The 21,455-nt window shown below is 36.0% G+C and overlaps 1 protein-coding gene across 1 annotated transcript in view; it reads left to right on the top strand.

Annotated features, from left to right (window-relative positions):
* The window catches only part of LOC311080146 (Fc receptor-like protein 5), a 130,597-nt gene that overhangs the window by 91,608 nt on the left and 17,534 nt on the right, over positions 1-21,455 (top strand). The window contains exons 2-6 of the mRNA XM_084109917.1: positions 9,500-9,535; positions 11,141-11,398; positions 14,413-14,661; positions 14,790-15,053; positions 18,471-18,752. Of these exons, the coding sequence (XP_083966043.1) occupies positions 9,500-9,535; positions 11,141-11,398; positions 14,413-14,661; positions 14,790-15,053; positions 18,471-18,752 (1,089 nt within the window). The remainder of the gene's footprint in view (positions 1-9,499; positions 9,536-11,140; positions 11,399-14,412; positions 14,662-14,789; positions 15,054-18,470; positions 18,753-21,455) is intronic.

The raw sequence follows: 21,455 nt of genomic DNA on the forward strand, positions 1-21,455 counted from the left end.
AATACTCTTAGACCAGAAGAATGAGGTCACTTGCTGCAGGTTTTCTTTCTGGTTCACTGTAGCTGAACTGTAGCCTGGCAAGCCAGACACACATGGAGATGTTGGGTCTGGGAACACACCATTGGCAGGACTCAATCCGAGGGCCGGGATAAACGGTTGTCTTTCAAATTCCCTCTGCACACAATAGGATAGCGCTACAACCAACCAGAGTGTTTACCCACCAGGAGCTAGTTGATAAATTAAACTTTTGCCGCATCTGGTCGGCAAAACTACGAACACATCTTCCTTTTTTAAGAATGACTTCAGTGCCGTTCTTTGTTCTTTTCTCAAAGAAAAGCTTAACTCCAAGTCCTCCAGAGTCGCGGCCAAAGCCGATTCGAAAGACTGTCTGCAGCCATTCTTTGTTTTCAAGTAGCAGGGAAATTATGACTAATGACCACAGCAGCGGGAATCCACCTGTCACTCAAAAGTGGACACCCATAATTATGCACAAATTTAAGGCTTAATATAACACTGATTCTTGGGAATTTGGCTAAAACAGGTTTTAATTTTGAAAATAAAAAGTTAGTAAAATTACAAAATCTGAAGATATATTATTATTGACCAAGGTCTTGGCTGTTCAGCAATATATCGGTGCAACCTCCTCATTTTGTATTTTTTTCATAAAATAGGCGTTTTTCCAGTTATTACTTTGTTTTTGTCAACACCGTCAGACACAATAAAAAGCAAATCATTTTTTATTTATTTGGTCTAATATGTATTTAGAGTTTTTAAATCATTATCTGGCATTCTTAGTACACATATTTGCTGTTAAGTGTGAAATATTCACTTTTTTTCATGTTTTATACTGTTTCACGTGTACTCCTTTAAAAGATCTAACATCATACAACGTTTACTTTAAGCCTAAATAGAAAAAGTGATGTTTTTTTATTTAACAAACATATTTTTTGTATTAAAAGATACCATTACTTTAATAACTCAACAGCACTGAAGAAACATATTGTAAGCATATTCATTTAAAACAAATAAAACTCCCTCTGACGGTGGTGACTTTAGAACTGAGGGTGGTGACACTAATCTGACGGTGGTGACAGTGGCCTCATTACAACATACAATTCCAAAATTTATACAACTCAAGTCAATGGCTTCTTGCTTAACAACTTTATTTAACTATTTGGTCCAAAAAATAACAATCCTGAGCACTGTGATAAACATTTAGCCTGCCTACTCCGAGCTGGATCGTGTATGGCCTGATCCACCGGACTGTTTGGGGGAGTTTCTAGGTGATCTGAGCCCTTTCTCTTACGTTATCTTGATACTTTTTGTCTATGTTTCCAAGCCTTTCTCTGACTTCTCTTTTCCCTTTCATTCAAGTCATTGCTATTTTTTTAGCTTCCCTTCCTCCACCCTCTTCTTCCATCTTTGCCTTTCCGTTCTGAGGTATTCCGCCTTTAAAGGAGAACTTGGCAACTTTTTTAACTTAATAAAACTGTCTAGAAATAATTTGGATGGTTAAACAACCTGTTCTGGTGATATTGGTGACTTTCCCCGCTCCCCCCAGCGTTCCCATGCGGAAAACCAACTTGGGGACTACCGTCCCGGCAAGATAGAAATTGGAAGTCTTGTGAGAAGCGAGAACGAGAAGCGAGAAACACGAACTGCTTTACAGCAATTCGACATAAACACATGCCATATGATACTGTGTATGATGTATTACCCACCTCGGCCGGCTACGATAATAACATATGCACATGAGCAGTGGTAGAAAGGGGGAGGAGGGTGCCTCAAGTCAGTTTTTTTTACGACTGTGTTGTGAAATATACGGCCCACAGCTGTAGGGGGAGCTCTTTGAGAAAACACGCGACAACAAAAGTGAAGATCAGCGAAGAAATTACTAGAGTTGCCGAGTTCTGCTTTAACTCTGCCTCACTGTGTATTATCTCTCTCCGCTTCTTTTAATATTCCCTGTTTCTTCTCCTCCACAGATAGCTGCTACCTAGCAATAACTTCCTAAAATACTTAAAGTCAAAGTTGACCTAAAGTAATGACTATGAAATTGGGGGGGGATTACAGTGAATGTTAGATTTGGTTAAATGTTGTCATGCCATTTTCATTTGGCTTTAGTCATGGGAGATGCATAGCCTACAAGGGATATTGTATGTGCTATATAGGTAGGTAGTAGGTGCACTATGTGCATCCCAAATGACGTAAGCCAAATGAACATGGCATAATAGTGAATTGAGAGAGAGGGAAGGTTACCAATGGTTATACCGCAGTTAGGTCCGGTCTAATTACACTGAACAAAATTATAAACGCAACACTTTTGTTTTTGCCCCCATTTTTCATGAGCTGAACTCAAAGATCTCAGACTTTTTCTATGTACACAAAAAGCCTATTTCTCTCAAATATTGTTCACAAATCTGTCTAAATCTGTGTTAGTGAGCACTTCTCCTTTGCCGAGATAATCCATCTACCTCACAGGTGTGGCATATCATGATGCTGATTAGACAGCATTATTATTGCACAGGTGTGCCTTAGGCTGGCCACAATAAAAGGCCATTCTAAAATGCAGTTTCATCACACAGCACATTCCAACAGATGTCGCAAGTTTTGAGGGAGCCTGCAATTGGCATGCTGACTGCAGGAATGTCCAGCAGAGCTGTTTCCCGTGAATTTAATGTTCATTTCTCTACCATAAGCAATCTCCCAAGGCGTTTTAGAGAAACTCTTGTTCGTGAGGATGTTCATGGATATCCACGAACATCCTCACTCTCACTCGTGCTATATTGCTTAATAGTAGCATGCGGTGTAGGCCTGTATGGAAGAAATATAGGGAGAATTACATAAATACAAATATAAAACAGGTTAATGAAACATTACAGGCCATATTGGTATTTATTGTGATCAACAATTATATTCTAGCCTTCGTTGAGGACCATTTGGAGGTTTTTGTCACCACCGTCAGACTGTACGTCACCACCGTCAGACAGAAAACCTGATGGTGGTGACGTATGACGGTGGTGACAAAATATACTCTTTCACATGATATGCATGAGTTGTTCACATTAGCCATCTTTTTTTCCCTCTGTTGCTATCTACTTCAGACCTCTTCTTAAAAAGTATACATTTATGTCATAATCTAATCTAATGTTTTTTTATACAAAAGAGACGGTGTTGACATGTTATGGTTGTGACAGTAGCAGTGTCCAAAAATATGAACAAGTCTAAGAGAAATTAGCAAACTTACAGGAGCTTGAGTGATCTTGAAGCATGCAGAACATGGTTGCGTTCAGCCCCGACAAAACGTTGCACAACGTTTTTTAAACAGAAACGGTGATGCGTTGAACACACTGTTCTGATGACACAAGAGTTGCAACTATGGCAGCTGAGAAGGCCATTCTTTGTGTTCTTTGTGAAGAATTTTCGGAGCCTGATGAAATCGGTATAAATATGTGTTTAATACTACAAAATATGCCCGATGTTACAGTTACTGCACTTGCCGCCCAGAACAAAAGAGAACATCCCAATCGAGTGAAGGGATTGCTGAAACTGAAGCACACATCTTACCTAATTCAGACTAAAACGCATCTATTTAGCCTCACATACTGACTTTATTTGTAGTTCATACTGTTTTAATACCCTGTATTTTCTTTCTCGTTTTTAGGAAAAGCACTTAATTACCATTGTTTATTTCTATACCAAATGTCATACACGCAATGAAGCTAAAAATATAAACAACTACATCACTATGTTGATATCCTATATTTTTACAATAAAACTTATGACAAACATGTCTTCTAATATCCTCACTTGTTGTGTATACCGAGCTGCACATAGACAGTGGAGCTGCATCGAACACATTTGTAAATTACTTTCCTTGAACCCATTGTGCGAGTTCACTTTAATACCGCGTGCTTTATATACATGTTGCTGCTGATTGGACTGCAGTTCTGACACACCCACCAAACAAGAGAAAACGTATCTCAAACCCCGTTGCACACCGGTGCACGCCGTTTCCAGAAAACATGACGTTCAACCCGGAAACCGTAGCAAAACGTTGCGCACCGTTTTGAACTTGAACGTGCCCCAGTTGAAGGTTTGAAAATGGGGTCCCCAGGAATTAAGTTGACCTTGTAGTTGCCTGATTTTATTGCTTTTTATAAATATCTGACGGTGGTGACGAATATGTGGGACACATTTTGAGCAACCACAAAATAATTGTAATATGTATTAAAAACTACAAACAGTGAGGTTTGAACAATATTTACTATGTACTCTTTCATGTGGTAAAGATATTTTTCAATTTAATTATTACGTTTTGTTTTTTTAATCAAGTTGAAATGATTATCTCCTATCCGAGGACAACTGATTTTGTAGGCAATGGGCCAGCATATAATCATTAAATTAATACAAATTAAAAATAAACCTATAAAATAACCTTACATATGTGCAAAGGACCCCCTGATTATAACCTTGATTCTTTTTATTCATGAAAATGTTATTAATTTCCAACAGAATTAGCACTTTTCTTCGTGGGACATGTTTTATCCAAATTCCCAAGAATCAGTGATAATTTAAAAGTTATAAAAAAATTCACCCCCCTCACAGTTGTCATGAAGGGCAAAATTAGCTGTATAGACCAAAGCCACTTTTTGCACCAGGCTGTAAACATGTTTTTTTCTGCTGTAAAGTTGGTCATTTCAACATGGGGGAGATACAGATTTGACTCACTTCTGCACCCAGCCTCAAGCGGCCAGTTGATGAATTGCCATTTAATACACTTCCGTGTTGGTTTCAAGAGAGAGACAGAGGTTGCCGCTTGGGAAATTCACACGAAACCATCAACTCTGTCGTCATTATGTTAATTCCGCACACCGACTCTATACACGATGTGATTGGCCTGACGAAAGGCAATGGGGAGTTGCTAGACTACTCTGGCTGCAAAATCAAATTTGCTGCCGCTAGGGTGTGTCTAGATTTCTAGGCTAGCTGAACTGGGTTTGGGTCATTAAAGTGTACTATATTATATTAAGTGTACAAATTATTTTTGCAGCCAATATAACTTAAAGGCGCAATGAAGTTGAGGATGCCGACGTCGAACAGGAAGTGATGTCGTGTGTCTCAAACACATTGACCAGGGGCACGTTCAAGTTCAAAACGTTGTGCAACGTTTTGTCGGGGCTGAACCCCATGTTACAGTTACTGCACTTGCCGCCCAGAACAAAAGAGAACATCCCAATCGAGTGAAGGGATTGCTGAAACTGAAATGGAAGCACACATCTTACCTAATTCAGACTAAAACACTTCTATTTAGCCTCACATACTGACTTTATTTGTAGTTCATACTGTTTTAATACCCTGTATTTTCTTTCTCCTTTTTAGGAAAAGCACTTAATTACCATTGTTTATTTCTATACCAAATGTCATACACTTGCAATGAAGCTAAAAATATAAGCAACTACATCATTATGTTGATAACCTATATTTTTACAATAAAACAAACATGTCTTCTAATATCCTCAGTTGCGTATACCGAACTGCATCGAACAGATTTGTAAATTACTTTCCTTGAACCCATTGTGCGAGTTCACTTTAATACCGCGTGCTTTATATACATGTTGCTTCTGATTGAACTGCAGTTCTGACACACCCACCAAACAAGAGAAAACGCATCTCAAAACCCGTTGCACACCGGTGCACGCCGTTTCCAGGAAACATGACGTTCAACCCGGAAACCGTAGCAAAACGTTGCGCACTGTTTTGAACTTGAACGTGCCCCTAATTTGGTTCTGAAGCTTGTTCTGTTCCAGTGAAGAATCATTGATGTGAAACGTTAATCACATTAATGTTAATATTTAATTTGTAACATGTATGCAAGTGTCTTTATTCATAAAGTGTGTCTTTATGTACTGTGTTATAATGCATTATAGTGGTGTGAAAGGTTCATAATTCTATATTATTTATACATTTTTAATTGTGTCCTTCATGTTAGGGTTAGGAACATGTTATACAGACAAAATTCAATAGGGAGCAAAAATAAATAAATACAAACTTAAATTAAAAAACAAACAAACAAAAAAACAAGAGAAAACGAATAACTATGAAGACAGTTACAGAAATACACTGATATCACATTTATTGATGAGTATAATGTCATATAATGTTGTATGTTGTGAAGCTCAGTGGTTCAAACTGCTGCTTTATTGTTGAGCATCAGTGAATCAGTGAATCAAACAGTGAATCAGTGAATCAAACAGTGAATCAGTGAATCAAACTGAATCAGTGAATCAAACAGTGAATCACTGAATCGACTCTCTTTTTTTTTATTAAATGCCAGTCACATACAAATAATAGATTTAAAAAAAAAAAATACAGACAATATTCAAAATTCAACATTACAACAAAATAAAAAAGAAAATATAGTGCAAATTAAAATAAATTATACAAGTAAAAGAAAAAGAAAATAATATAAAAGGAAAAGAAAAAGAGTATGAGATCATCAAATAAATAACCTAAAAGCTTCACATAAAGACCTAGTACATTTTGCTTTGCTGTTTTTCAACCCAAGTAGTAACTCAATATAACTCTTCATTTCTATCCGAAACAACCAAAAATTGGGTTTTTCTTTAGCCCATTTTTGCTTATGAATATGGTATTTTCCCATTATCAAACAGAGATTAATAATGAATGCCACATCTGGTGACAGTCTTTGTCCATAAAAAAAAAAAAACGTGTCAGAAAAACAAACTTTCATCCCTAAACATTTACAAAGAAAACATTCCAAATCTACCCAAAACATTTTGCTGTAAATGCAACTAAAAAATAAATGGACAACACTTTCCTCCTCAGTGCCACAGAAATCACATTCAACATCTACATCAGCACGAAACCGAAGAAAAAGAGTTTTAACTGGGTACACCAGATGAAGTATCTTAAAATGTACTTCTCTCACCTTATTTGTTATGCAGTATTTTTTTGGCAGCAACCATGCATATTTCCAGTCACTCAACTTTAGAAAGCCAGTATGTTTTAGAAGGTATTGGGCTGTATTCAGTAAGTAACTTCCTAATAAAGTCATTATTCCATCTTTTATCAACAATATTAACTCCTTTAATTGCAACATCAGATCTGAAACTCACAGTCTCCTTATTCACATTTCCTTTAAACAGACATTTTAAACCGGATATATATAGCATCGAACGCTATACAATATTCTTTTGGGATTATTGGAATATTATACTTTTGAAGAAATTCTACATATGTATACAGGTGCCCATTCTCATTAAGTAACTGTTTAACAAATATGATGCCATTATCAACCCATTTTTGAAAAAACAAAGTTTTATGCTTAAACGTTATATACCGGTTATTCCAAATTATACATTTGTTTGGAGACAAATTATGTTTGTAGATAAGCATCCACGAGAGTAGCACGGTCACCTGCCTGTGAAAATGACTTAGTCTAACGGGAATCTTACTGTAACGATAACCAGCTGGAGTGCCCTCGAGAGCCACCAGAGGGCGCTCCACAATAGACTAGGATCACTTCCTCATAAACTACATTTCCCATAACTCAGTGCCCGGACTCATCAGCACTCATCATCTCATTCACCTGTGTCTTATCATCTTGTTTCACTCACACCATAAATACCTGGTTTTCACATTCACTCAGAGCGAAGTCTTGTTTAAGTGTTATACTGCATCTCTGAGCGTTTTCTCTGGTTTCTTGTATTCTTGTATTCTGGTTTTTGGATTTTTTGCCCTGTTCCCTGGATTACTCTTTTGCCTCTGGTCCCTGCCTGTTTTGTTTGTTTCTTTGTTTGGACTGCCTGCCTGTGTACGACCCCTGCCTGTTCTTTGGATTACTCTGTTTATTAAAAGCTGCATTTGGATCTACCTTTGTGTCTCGGAGCAGTTTCGTAACACTTACTGATTTCAAAGTTGCATTGCAACAGAAAAGCACATTTAAACCTCCATTACCAACCGAATTAGTTAAGGTACTTTTTTTAATGTAATGAGATCTATTTCTCCAAATGAAATTGAAAAGATTTTTATCGACTTCTTTAATTATGTTATCAGGGACTTCTAGTGAAATAGCAGGATAGAGCAGACGAGATAAACATTCAGTTTTTGATAAAAGAATTCTACCATTAATTGACAAGTCTCGCATTAACCATAAATTAAATCTATTTTTAACTTTTTGAACTACAGATTGAAAATTAAGCTGACCCCTTTCCTTTTCGTCTTTACATATTTTGATTCCTAAATAGGTAATAACATTCTTTACAGGGATGCCATTAATATCAAGAAGATCACTATTTTTCAGAGGGCACAACTCACATTTGTTTAAGTTTAATTTTAACCCTGAGACTAATGACAAGTTATTTAAACAATCAATCACACTTTTAATTTCTAATGAATCTCGAACAAATATTGTTTTATCATCTGCTAATTGACAGCATTTTATTTCTCTTAAATCCTGATGCCGTTAAAATTTAAAAAAAAATATATATAAAGAGTCATTGTCTGAGTTACAAGTAAAAACAAAAAAGGTGCTATTGGGCATCCCTGCCTTATGCCTCTTTCTAAAAGAAATCTGGGGGTAGTGCCATTTGCAAGTTTTACTGAGCTATTACACCCATTATATAACGTACAAATGGCCCTTTTAAAGAAATTACCAAAGCCAAAAAAATCTAAAGTCTCAAACATAAAATTGTGGTTAACAGTGTCAAATGCTTTATAAAAATCTACAAAAAATATAAAACTTTCACTATCAATATACTCATTATAACCAATTAAATCTAGGACCAAACGAATGTTATTACTTATATGTCTGCCCTTCATGAATCCTGATTGGCAATCATCTATAATTTGTTCTAAGCATTTTTTCAGTCTTTCTGCAAAAATAATAGCAAATACCTTAATATCGTTATTAAGTAATGTAATCGGTCTCCAGTTGTCGATAAGAGTAGTGTCCTTATTAGCTTTTGGTATCAAACTAATCAATCCCTGGCGTAATGATGGAGGTAACTCGCCACTTTCTATAGCTTCATTAAACACACATAATAAAAATGTAGATAATTGTTCTTGAAATTCCTTGTAAAATTCGCTAATCAAACCGTCGTTACCAGGAGATTTATTATCTTCCAGTTTACTGATCCCAGATCTAACTTCATCTATAGAAATATCTTTGTCGCACAACATCATACAATCCTGATCTATACATTTAGCATTTGCTTTAATGCTATCTAGAAATTGTCTTGTGTTGCCATCAACCTCTTTGCTGAATCGACTCTCGTATCAGTTCACGAGTCCTGTGACGTCATCGTGTGTGATGATGTTAAATGCTGGAGAATAATCCATCAGTTCTCCTGAATGAGCATCACAACAGAAAAACACTTTCAGTTCATGTAGAATAAACTCTAGACATGTTTCAGTGTGTGATTTACATTGTGTTGAATGAATGGAAAAGCTTCATATCTGTTTCTTCTGCTTTTAGTGCTGATGTCCCTCGTTCACTCTGGACTCAGTCAAGGTACTGTCCGTTACTGCAGTACATTTTAGTTTATAACTAATGTGAATTGTGTTGTAGTAGTTTATTTGTCTTCATCAGGATCCCTCATTTGTCTGTTTGCTGATGTTTTATGTCCATGTTTTGCATATTTCACAGAATCATCTGACTGTAGTTCCTTATGCTGAAAAACATTACAGAAATCTGCTACTTATTCAATCAAACAGTCTTGCAGTTGTAAAGTAGTTCAGTCAGACACTGATTTCAAAAGATCATTTTATTTGCATGTTTCTGAGTTTTTGCTGCAATATTAATTATTGACTGTGTGTCATTAAGATCTTCAATGCTAAGCTTTATTCATTCAGTGTGGTTTGGTTGAAGGGCTGGAAGAGAAAAGGGCTTGAGAACAGACAGACAGAAGTTAGTAAGTTCAGTTCAGATCTTTAAACACTCAGACTGTAAACAGCATCATCTACTGGTCAGAACTGGAAGAGCAATAATACAAAGGACATGCGGACTGGATATATACACTACTGGTCAAAAGTTTTAGATCGGTAAGACTTTTTATGTTTTTAAAAGAAGTCTCTTCTGCTCACCAAGGCTGCATTTATTTGATAAACAATTAAACAAAACAAAAAACAACTAAAAAAACAGTAATATTGTGAAATATTATGACAATTTAAAATGACTGTTTTCTATTTTAATACATTTTAAAATTTAATTTATTCCTCAGATGAAAGCTGAATTTTCAGCATCATTACTCCAGTCTTCAGTGTCACATGATCCTTCAGAAATCACTCTAATATGATGATTTGATGCTCAAGAAACATTCATTATTATTATCAATGTTGAAAACAGTTGTGTACATTTTTTTTTTTTTCAAAATTATTTGATGAATAGAAAGTTAAGAAGAACAGCATTTATTTAAAATAGAATATTTTCTAACATTATAAATGTCTTTAATGTAACTTTTGATAAGTTTAACTCATCCTTGATGAATAAAAGTATTGATTTATTTTATTTCTTTCCCCCAAAAATAAAATTCAAATTCTTACTGACCCCAAACTTTTGAACGGTAGTGTTTAATGTTACAAAAGCTTTAGATTTCAGATAAATGCTGTTCTTTTGAACTTTCTATTCATCATAGCATCATGAAATAAAAATGTAAAAAAACTGTTTTCAACATTGATAATAATCATAAATGTTTATTGAGCATCAAATCATCATATTAGAGTGATTTCTGAAGGATCATGTGACACTGAAGACTGGAGTAATGATGCTGAGAATTCAGCTTTGATCACAGGAATAAATTACACTTTACTGTATATTCACATAGAAAACAGCTGTTTTAAATTGTAATAATATTTCACAATATTACTGTTTTTGTTTGTATTTTTAATCAAATAAATGCAGCCTTGGCGAGCAGAAGAGACTACTTTTAAAAACATTAAAAATCTTACCGATCTAAAATACATTACAAAAAAATACATACATTTTTGTTGTAATCATTACAATTTACAAGCAAACTAGATTTTTAATTTAAGTGTTTTTCTCCTGATGAAGTTTTGAGTTCATGACAGTGATCTTGATACTGCGATGCTTTTCAATATTTACTTCTGTGTTTCTCAGTGAAACCTGTAGTGACGGTGAAGCCAGATCAGCCTGTGTTCAGAGGAGAGACAGTCACTCTCACATGTGACATACAGAGAGGAGACATTCAGAGATACAGCTGGATTAGAGATGGAGACACTGACTATACATATACAACACCAACAGCAGAGTTCAGTTTCACAGCTGATGTGTCTCTCAGTGGTAAATACTGGTGTAGAGGAGAGAGATCAGACTCACACACAGACTTCAGTGATGCTCTTACACTGACTGTATCAGGTGAGTCTTCATATTCACATCTGTTTAATGATCATCACTTATAATTTTCAACCACATCTGTTCTTATAAGAGGACTGACAATTCACTTTAGAGTAATTATTCAGTAACTGCACATGTCTTGTGTGTGTTGCATGTTTTGTGGAGGTTTTGGTTTATTATAAAATCATGTAAATTGTGACTTTCCAGTGTTATAAGCGTCTCCATCTTTAATTTATGTGCGTCTCCATCTTTGATATTTAGTCACTGTCACTATGGTTACAGGAGATATTCATGAGTGTCATGAGAATAGAAAAGGACTCGAGCGATTGAGTTCAGTTCTGATGAGTTTTGGACTGAAGTCAGAGAGAATGACGTGATTTACAGATTATTAGTGTTGAAGTCAAAACCACAAACCCAGACCAGAGTGTTTTCACAGATTACACATTTTTGTTCTAAGAACGTTTTTAAAACATTTTTGTTTGGTGATGGAAACTTTAAAGTGTCCTTTTTTCTTAGTGCTAGTGGAGCTTTTTTTTTTTCTTTTTTTTGGGGGGAGTATAGTAAAGGATAGTTTGATGTTCCTGAAATATTCTTTTCACCTAATTTGTATTAACAACTCAAAAGTCCTCCTCAAAAAACCTTTACTAATTAATCCAATGGAGAATGTTATAGTGACGTGATACACAGCAAAATCCTCAGTGTTGAATGAACTCGATGTCTAAATGGGTCCAAGAGTGTTAAAGATGAAGAAACTACAGTTTTTGTGCTAATTTTGAGAACATTATTAAAGACCAGATAACACTGAACACACATTTACTGGAAGAATTTTTGTTCATAACTTTGAGAGATCCTTAACGTTAGCCAAAGTTATGATAACGTTCCCTGTTAGCTGGTTATGGTTGTGGTAAAAGTATATTTATTATAAAGGCTCAACACAAAATGCACACATCCAGCGGGCAAAACAAACTCAGTGAGGATCTCGACCACAGAAACTGCCAAAGGGAAGAGAAAGTTTCACACACCAGCTCCAATAATAGAAACATGTATCTCATGTTCTCAGTGGCCTTTAGACTCAAATAAAAAAAACTTAAGACTATATTAAACTTAAATAAATATATATATTTTTTAAAAATTGTAACTGTGTAACAAACTGTGGTTTGCCAACTTTCTCTTCCTTTTGCAAGAGTATATTTATCATCATATGACCAAGACCAGAGTAATGTATCTCTGTCACAGAATGGCTCCATGAACTAAATCCCTCTGGAAACCGTTGGTCAAATGCTTTGCTCAAAGACACAATAGTGATGGTTAACAGTTCATTCACTGCAGGGTTTATACCAGCAACATTCCCGTTTACAACCGAAGGTCCTTCTGAACAATCAGTTTTATTCCCTGAATATTATAGTACTACTATAGTACATGTCCAGAAAAACATATATTTTGTGCATGCAAATACCCTTATGATGAATACGATATTAAATAGCATAGCAAACAATGAAGTACCATGGTGCTTAAACACTGAACACACTTCACACACACTGCACACACACTGCATTAGTATCGGTTGTTGGTATCGGAGCATTTTTATGAGTATGAATATGAGAGCGCAGTATCGGGCCGACACCAATACTGGTGTTAATATAGACCTTTCTCACTCGTGGTTATGGGCTCCAGAAAGGCCGCTGTGAGTAAGTTCAATCACTCAGAGCTCATGGTGAACAACACACACACATTCTCAATCTCACAGATCCTCAAATCCTGGAGTCACCGGCTGTGTCTCATCTCGAAGGCTGAATCCTCCGGAGGTTACATTTATCTGCCGCAAACGTCATGAGGCTCTTCATCTCAGTAAACTGACCATTACATTCCCATGAGGAAACTACAACAATTTACACTTCACTAGCAATAACGCTCAGTTTTATAATGGAGACTGTCCTGAAATAAGACGTTCTTTATGACGTATGCGGCCGATAAATGTGACGTCAAGAGGACGCAGCTTCGACACGAGACACAGATCCATGAAAACAGACGCTAAGAAGCAGAGAGTCGTTCAGATTGTACTATCATTATTATTTTAAACTCTTTTAATCTTTAAACAGTTTTTTATTACTGATTAAACTATTGAGAAGTATATTACTGTGAACAAGAATTATATTGTTTTTGATGTTTCCTATAAAATAAAGAAAGATTGACTGAACTAAAAACAGTCTGTGCTTGCAAATATAATATGGCTGAATAAGTTTATTATTTTGTTTAGCCTTTTTGCTTCAGCATTTGTTGTATGATGATATTTATCATATTTTATTTTTAATATTAAAAAAAGTTGAGGTTATTCGCTTATCCGTAAATTTACCTGGGTCTGTCACATAACCTGTTAAAACTCTGAACTATAAATATTCCCTGAAATTACCAGAACATCCCACTTCATGATTTTATGGTGAAATGTCTTATTTTTCAATTCACCTCGCACAACTTTCACCACTGTTGCATATTTCACTCAAAATTATGATATACACATTCTCTTACAGTGAGGTAAATTCTTTATTACAAATACAAGATAATACTTCCCAATAATGAATACTATGTAGCAGTCCTAGACGAGAAAATGGCGGCCACACACACACACTCTCTGAGCCACACACACACTCTCTGAGCCACACACACACTCTCTGAGCATGTTCATCTCTGAGCTTGTCTTTAACATAATGCAAATGGCTCCGAAGCCAAATTAATTTGAGTTAATCAAATAAAATAAATCTCATAGATGACACTATTTACATTTTATGTTAGACTTATTAAATATATATGTATTATTCTTAATTAGATATATTTAAATAAAGTGAACACAATTTAAATGTGTCATACCTAAGAAGGGCTTGAATCATTTTTTTGAGTGGAGCAGAAAAGACAAACACTTCAAATCAAAATAAATTACACAGTTTACTGTACAAAAAAGAATGATAAAACAGAAGACTAGTGAAAGATATGATCAGTAACATAAATGAGCTCAACACTGCATCACTGTTCACTTCCAGATAAACCGATTCTGACTGTAACGCCCCAGAGTTCAGTGTTCACTGGAGACACAGTTACTCTCAGCTGTGACGTGGGAAGCTCAACTGGATGGACGTTTCTCTGGAGGAAAGACTCAAACCCTGAATCCAGTGATGATGCAGGAACTAAAACAATCAGTTCTGTGAGAGTCTCTGATGGAGGAACATACTGGTGTAGAGCACAGCGAGGAATATACTACACAGACCTCAGTCATACAATACAGATAAGAGGTAAGTGCCCTTTTACTTTGTAGTTTGTTTGTTTTTTAAGTTTTTTTTTTTTTTTTTTTTTTTCAGTGAAAGCTAATTTTGAGTTTTAAAAGATTCAAACATGAAGTGTGTGTTTGCTCATTTCACAGAGAGACCCAAACCTGTAGTGAAGGTGAAGCCTGATGTTCGTGTGTTCAGAGGAGAGAGAGTCACTCTCACATGTGACATACAGGAGACAGGAGTCTGGAGGTACAGCTGGTATAAAGATCAAGATCACAGCAGAAGAACAGACCAGATCTATATAATCACATCTGTGGAGCCGTCTCATGCTGGTCTGTACAGCTGTAGAGGAACTCTGACTGAAACCCAACAGAACTCAGAGATCAGTGATGGAGTTACACTGACAGTATCAGGTGAGTGTGTTCATCATTTCATCACATCACTTTAACCTGAAGACATTGAGTAGAAAAGAGTTTACTTTGTCTCACACTCAGTCAGATTATGTTAGTTAAGAGTTTGTAATCATCTCTATATACAGTGACAGGCTGATTATGATCTCAGATCTTCTCAGAGTTCATTATCTAGAGAGCGGGGAACAGTCTAATACTTTTTGACTTTCTCAGTTTGTGTAAATTCACTCGGGGTTCAGAGTATTTATTTTTTCCACATTCATTTCCCACATGTCTAGTACAATTATGTGGTTTTGTTTAATTAATACAGTATATACCTTTTTTTTTTTTTTTCTTGATTTACCCCGAAAGAATGGAAGTGAAATGTGACAACATGCCCCATAGGTGGAGTACATTGTAACATGTTAACCTTAAAATGTTATCAGATCTAATTAAAAAATATACAAGTATACAAGACAAACTAAAATATGTTGTCAATAAAATACAATTATTGACTTTTTCATATAAAATAATGGCATTTTTTAATAATTAAAAATAAATATATATTTTTTAGATTTACAACAAACACCACATATCAGCTATACAGCATAGTACAAAACATAATAATAATTCATAATTTCTGAACTCTGACTCTGTCTTTATTCACCTTTTTCTCATGATTTCTCAATAGAATTGATAAAAGTGTAGAATAGAATATCATAGTTCTAATAGAGGCTCATTGTAACGCAGTGTGACAACATGCCCCGCCTGTACAACTGGGATTCAAACCCTGCTAGTGTCTTCTGCTGGTTAGATCAGCATTAAATAACTATCTCAACTGTTAAATAATAGATTGAAGATTAAAATAATATCAAATTTGTCTAATTTTAAATAAACATTAAATCAAAATTTAAGTAAGAAATTCAATTTTGCTATGGTTAAATAAATGTTCAGTGATATCATCCAAAGATTGTTCACTATATTGTTGATATGACAACTAGTAAATACACTGAGACCACATCCACACCAAACCAGAGTTTCCCAATCCAATCTTTTTTCCCTCATTTAAAAAAAAAAATTCTGTAAACACGGCATCGTCTCAAGAAATATCTGCGTACGCACGAAACCACTGAAACCGACTCAAAACGCTGTAGTTCACATGCCAGACCAGTGTGTGGCGCTGTAATTCTGCCACAGAGATACACTAAAAATGGAGAAGACTTGGAGCATGTGCATAAACCTGGTGCGCTGTATACAATAATAATAGGCTCAGTAGTTTCTTCTTTATTTTCTTTATTTATTTTTACTATTAACTTTATTGAACAATATAAACAACCATAAATAGCCTGGTACAAAATATGAAAAGTCTCAGACAACAGACAAGCATCATAGCATGAGAAAGAAAATATGAAGAAATAAAGAAATAAAACAAAAATACATTCAAGTGAATAATACATAAAGAAATAAGAGGCTCAGCAGCTTCTGCAACACGAACACACCGCAGTTGTTTTTGCTCTTACGTGACGTAGTGGTGCGGTGATGATATCATTGTTTCACAAAATACACGGATTGGCTGTACACACGAAAACGCAAGTGTGTCGGTTTCAGATTTATCCACTCTGGGACCTTGTTTCAAAAAATAGCGGTTTCAGGCTCCCAAAACGCCGGATGCATATGATTTACGTAGGCTATACAGCTGAGCGCATCTCCGTGTGTACGGGCGCTAAGCTTCATCAAGCTGGCATGTGTGGAAAGTTTTAAACCGTGTGTTACAACCAAGCGCCAACACTCTAATCTGAAAAATGAAGCCTACCCGGAAGTGCGAAAAACTGCAATACATCGAAAATCCGCTAGAGGGAGGTCCCAAAAGGGAGCAAATGTCCATAGACCCTCATGTTAAAATGTCCGTTTTCACAGCATAAATTCATATTTTTACAGGTTGGTCCCATGGACTTTTATTGTATTTTTCGATAGGTTCCGAGTGCCTGACAACTGTGAGGGGGGTGAATTTTTTTCTAACTCGTTAGTTTAGATCGTATTTAGATATAAAATGTATGACAAATAAGGGCGTGGTTAACTTTGATTGACAGCTTGATTGACAGCTGATAACGAGCATAGGCTGCGCCGAGTGGAATTCCTGAAATTTGACGTCTCGGCCATGATCTGACACAACACATCATACCACCTCTGTATCTGAACATTTGTATTGAAATATCGTACATAAAATGGGTTGCGTTCGTTGTAGTACTAACTTGTTAACTGTTCACATGAGTTTACCCGGATAGTATCTTGCAGGATACATAACTATAAGGTGTCTGAACATGCCTTTAAGAGACATACATGAACTTCACGTTGCAACTTACCAGCAAATTCAGATGGGTTGTACTCTTCAGCAGCTTTGCAGTGAATGTAGTAGCCATAGACTGTAAAAAGTAGCCTAGTCTGCCAGTCGATCTTGTAACGTTAGCTGAGGCTGCTTGGCTGAAGAGGCGGGTCCACCGGCAGGCTCAGTCTCACACAAAGCCCGCCCTTTTACCCATATATGGATTGGCCAGAAGGTGGGCGGGGTTAGGATTTCCCAAGATTTTCCAAGATGGCGCCGCCCATAACCCCCATAAACGGCCTCAAAACCATTCTTCAGAAAGTCTATGGGTGACGTCACAGACGCTTTGTCCATATTTTTTACAGTCTATGGTTACAACTAGCTCTGCGTTAGTTTGTGCCTCGCTCACCCCTATCCTCCAGACATGTTCAGTTCATTCATGAGCTGCTGCCCTTCAGATTATCCCCTTCCGGAACAAAAATATATGGGAATATACTGCAAAATATAATGCAATATATGGACATAATACATGTCCATATATGGGAAACTAGAGCTTATATTTTTCAATACACTGCAATATATGCATTGACCATATGGCGATATATTAATACCAGTAGCCGGCGGTGCATTTCACACCTAACCTTCAGTGGTGTCCCAGCTGAATTAATCCAGCTCTTAATACGCTTTTAGTAGTGTAGCGCACCGACTCTATAATTTTGAAATTGCTGTTTTATTTTGCACCGGCAGTTATAGGGTTAATGCGGTGAGTTTATATCTGCAATATTATATTACACATGCAGTACCATATCTGATCACATATACATCTATATATTATGAAGTGTATTACTGAATATTAAATTCCATACATTATGATATATTAGTAAATACATTGTAACTTTTTTTTTCAATATATGAAAAGCGGTAATTCCTTATGTATTATTCAATATATTGTAATATATTAACACAATATATTATTATGTATATGTTCAAATATACTGTTAAACCATTTAATATATTGATCATTTATAGGGAAATATATTTTCTTTTCGTAAGGGTCTGCAGATTAATGAAACCAGCTGTTTGAGTCTCTTAGTTTGTGTTTCTGTCTTTCTTCTCAGGTTTACCCACATCTACAGTGACTGTGACACCAGACAGTCGTGTATTCACTGGAGAAACTGTCAATCTGAAGTGTGTGATAAAGCCTTATTACAACTGGAGATATGAGTGGTATAATGGCAGTGTAATATTACAGACGTCTGATCATCGTTACACTGTAAACAGAGACACTCTCACTATCAGAGGAGCTACTGAGTCTGATCAGGGTCAGTACGGGTGTAAAGGACAGAGAGATGGAAGACCAAACTCATCCACATCAAGCTCTCTTTATCTCTCTGTGAAGGGTGAGTTGAACATCATTGTCCTCCTAAAAACTTTCACTACAAACTTTCCACTGATGTCTGTGAAAAAGGGATGCGCTCGACAAGCTTGTGAGTCTCGTAACATCAATATAGATGTGACTATAGTTTAATATTCCACTGATTAGACATTTACTTCATAGAAGACTTTCTATTGTATCTTTTTTCTTTTTTAACCAGCTTTTGTATCCCCATTATACTCTCTGTTGTCAGTTTCTCTGTCTGGACACAAACACTGTACACACTGTACACACACACTGCATTAGTATCGGTTGTTGGTATCGGAGCATTTTTATGAGTATGAATATGAGAGCGCAGTATCGGGCCGACACCAATACTGGTGTTAATATAGACCTTTCTCACTCGTGGTTATGGGCTCCAGAAAGGCCGCTGTGAGTAAGTTCAGTCACTCAGAGCTCATGGTGAACAACACACACACATTCTCAATCTCACAGATTCTCAAATCCTGGAGTCACCGGCTGTGTCTCATTTCGAAGGCTGAATCCTCCGGAGGTCACATTTATCTGCCGCAAACGTCATGAGGCTCTTCATCTCAGTAAACTGACCATTACATTCCCATGAGGAAACTACAACAGTTTACACTTCACTAGCAATAACGCTCAGTTTTATAATGGAGACTGTCCTGAAATAAGACGTTCTTTATGACGTATGCGGCCGATAAATGTGACGTCAAGAGGACGCAGCTTCGACACGAGACACAGATCCATGAAAACAGACGCTAAGAAGCAGAGAGTCGTTCTTCTCCTTTCAATTCACAATTTACATTCTTACTGCAGATTGTGCAATCATTATTATTTTAAACTTATCTTTTAATCTTTAAACAGTTTTTTATTACTGATTAAACTATTGAGAAGTGTATTACTGTGAACAAGAATTATATTGTTTTTGATGGTTTCAATAAGTTAAAAACTGATGTTTCATTAACAAAGTTCGGGAGGAGCATGTTCAAATAATAAATCAATCAATCAATCAATCAATCAACTCATCAAACAATTACCATGTCTATCAGCATGAGAGGAAGCATATATATATATTCACTCTGTCAACTCACCTAACTTCCTTGACAGTTTTCAGCATCCCTCCACCACCCCGACTCCTCATTCTTGGCTTGTTCTTTCACAGCCAGGAATACTCTGGGTTGAATACCGAGCCCGGAGCCATGTCTCCTCGGACAGCACGCCAAATACGCATTTATTCTATCTGACTTATTTGTAAGTGTGAACTCGTGAAAGAAAGATTGTCTGAACTAAAGACAGTCTGTGCTTGCAAAGATTATATGGCTGAATAAGTTTATTTTTTATGTCTGGCCTTTTATTAACTTTTGTTATATGATGATATTTATCATATTTATTATTAAAAAGTTGAGATTATCTGCTTACTCATCCATAAACTTGCCCGGGTCTGTCATATAACCTGTTAAAACTCTGAACTATAAATATTACCTGAAATTTCCAGAGTCTTTAACATTATTCTTTGAAAGCTCTGGAATTTTCTTCTCAATCTATAATTTTGTTATTCTGTTTGGTGGGTTTATACCAGCAACATTCCCATTTACAACCAGCGTTTACAACCGAAGGTCCTTCTGAACAATCAGTTTTATTCCCTGAAAGAGCAGTTTGAGTCTTTATGTTTCTGTTTCTTCTCAGGTTTACCCACATCTACAGTGACTGTGACACCAGACAGTCCTGTATTCACTGGAGAAACAGTCAATCTGAAGTGTGTGATAAAACCTTATTATAGTTACTGGAGATATGAGTGGTATAAAGACAGTGTAATATTACAGACGTCTGATCGTTACACTGTAAACAGAGACACTCTCACTATCAGAGGAGCTACTGAGTCTGATCAGGGTCAGTACTGGTGTAAAGGACAGAGAGATGGAAGACCAAACTCATCAACATCAAGCTCTGCTGTTTCTCTCTCTGTGAAGGGTGAGTTGAACATCATTGTCCTCATAAACTCTCTCTACATGATCATGATCACACAACCAATCGAGACACTGCAGGGTCACATGACCCACAGGTGGGATGTTTGTCATTATATATTTTAAACAATAATATTTTAGTAAAAACCTAAAGTAATATTGACAAACTATATATCATTTGAAAGCTTGCTGACTGATTTTCAAAATAAATGACAGAGGATCAGTAATTTATCAATTTGCAACTAGAATATTTAATACGCATTAGGCATGTTCAGGCCTTTATTTTGAAATAGCTATGAACATGAAAAATCATGAAAGATTGGTAGAAACTCCTTTTCATGCCAACAGTTCAAAAGATAAAACCAATTCAATTGTATGAGGAAAAAAGGTCTGAAAAGGTTTTAAATATAATGAAACTTATTGATTTGTGATGCGGCGGTGAGCTGTAACGCACATATGTGTTTTTTATGCGTTTATTAGAGGTTGAATTCAAATCAAATACTGATAAACTGCCCATACTACTTCTCAATAGATGTCTACTTCATAAATTGTATGATAATTATGGAAATATATGGTTTAGATCACTCTAAGCGTATGGAAATGGAGGCGTCCTTATATGGTCATTAACAGAGCTTGGCTGTCATCTAGTGAAAAGGTTTGGTACTGCGCCCAAACTAAATCTCACTGAAAGATCATTTTTTGAGACATCAACCTAAACTTTGGAACACAACTTGGCTTTGATT

This window comes from Abramis brama (genome assembly GCF_963993115.1).
Source record: "Abramis brama genome assembly, chromosome: 3".
Taxonomy (NCBI): Eukaryota; Metazoa; Chordata; class Actinopteri; order Cypriniformes; family Leuciscidae; genus Abramis; species Abramis brama.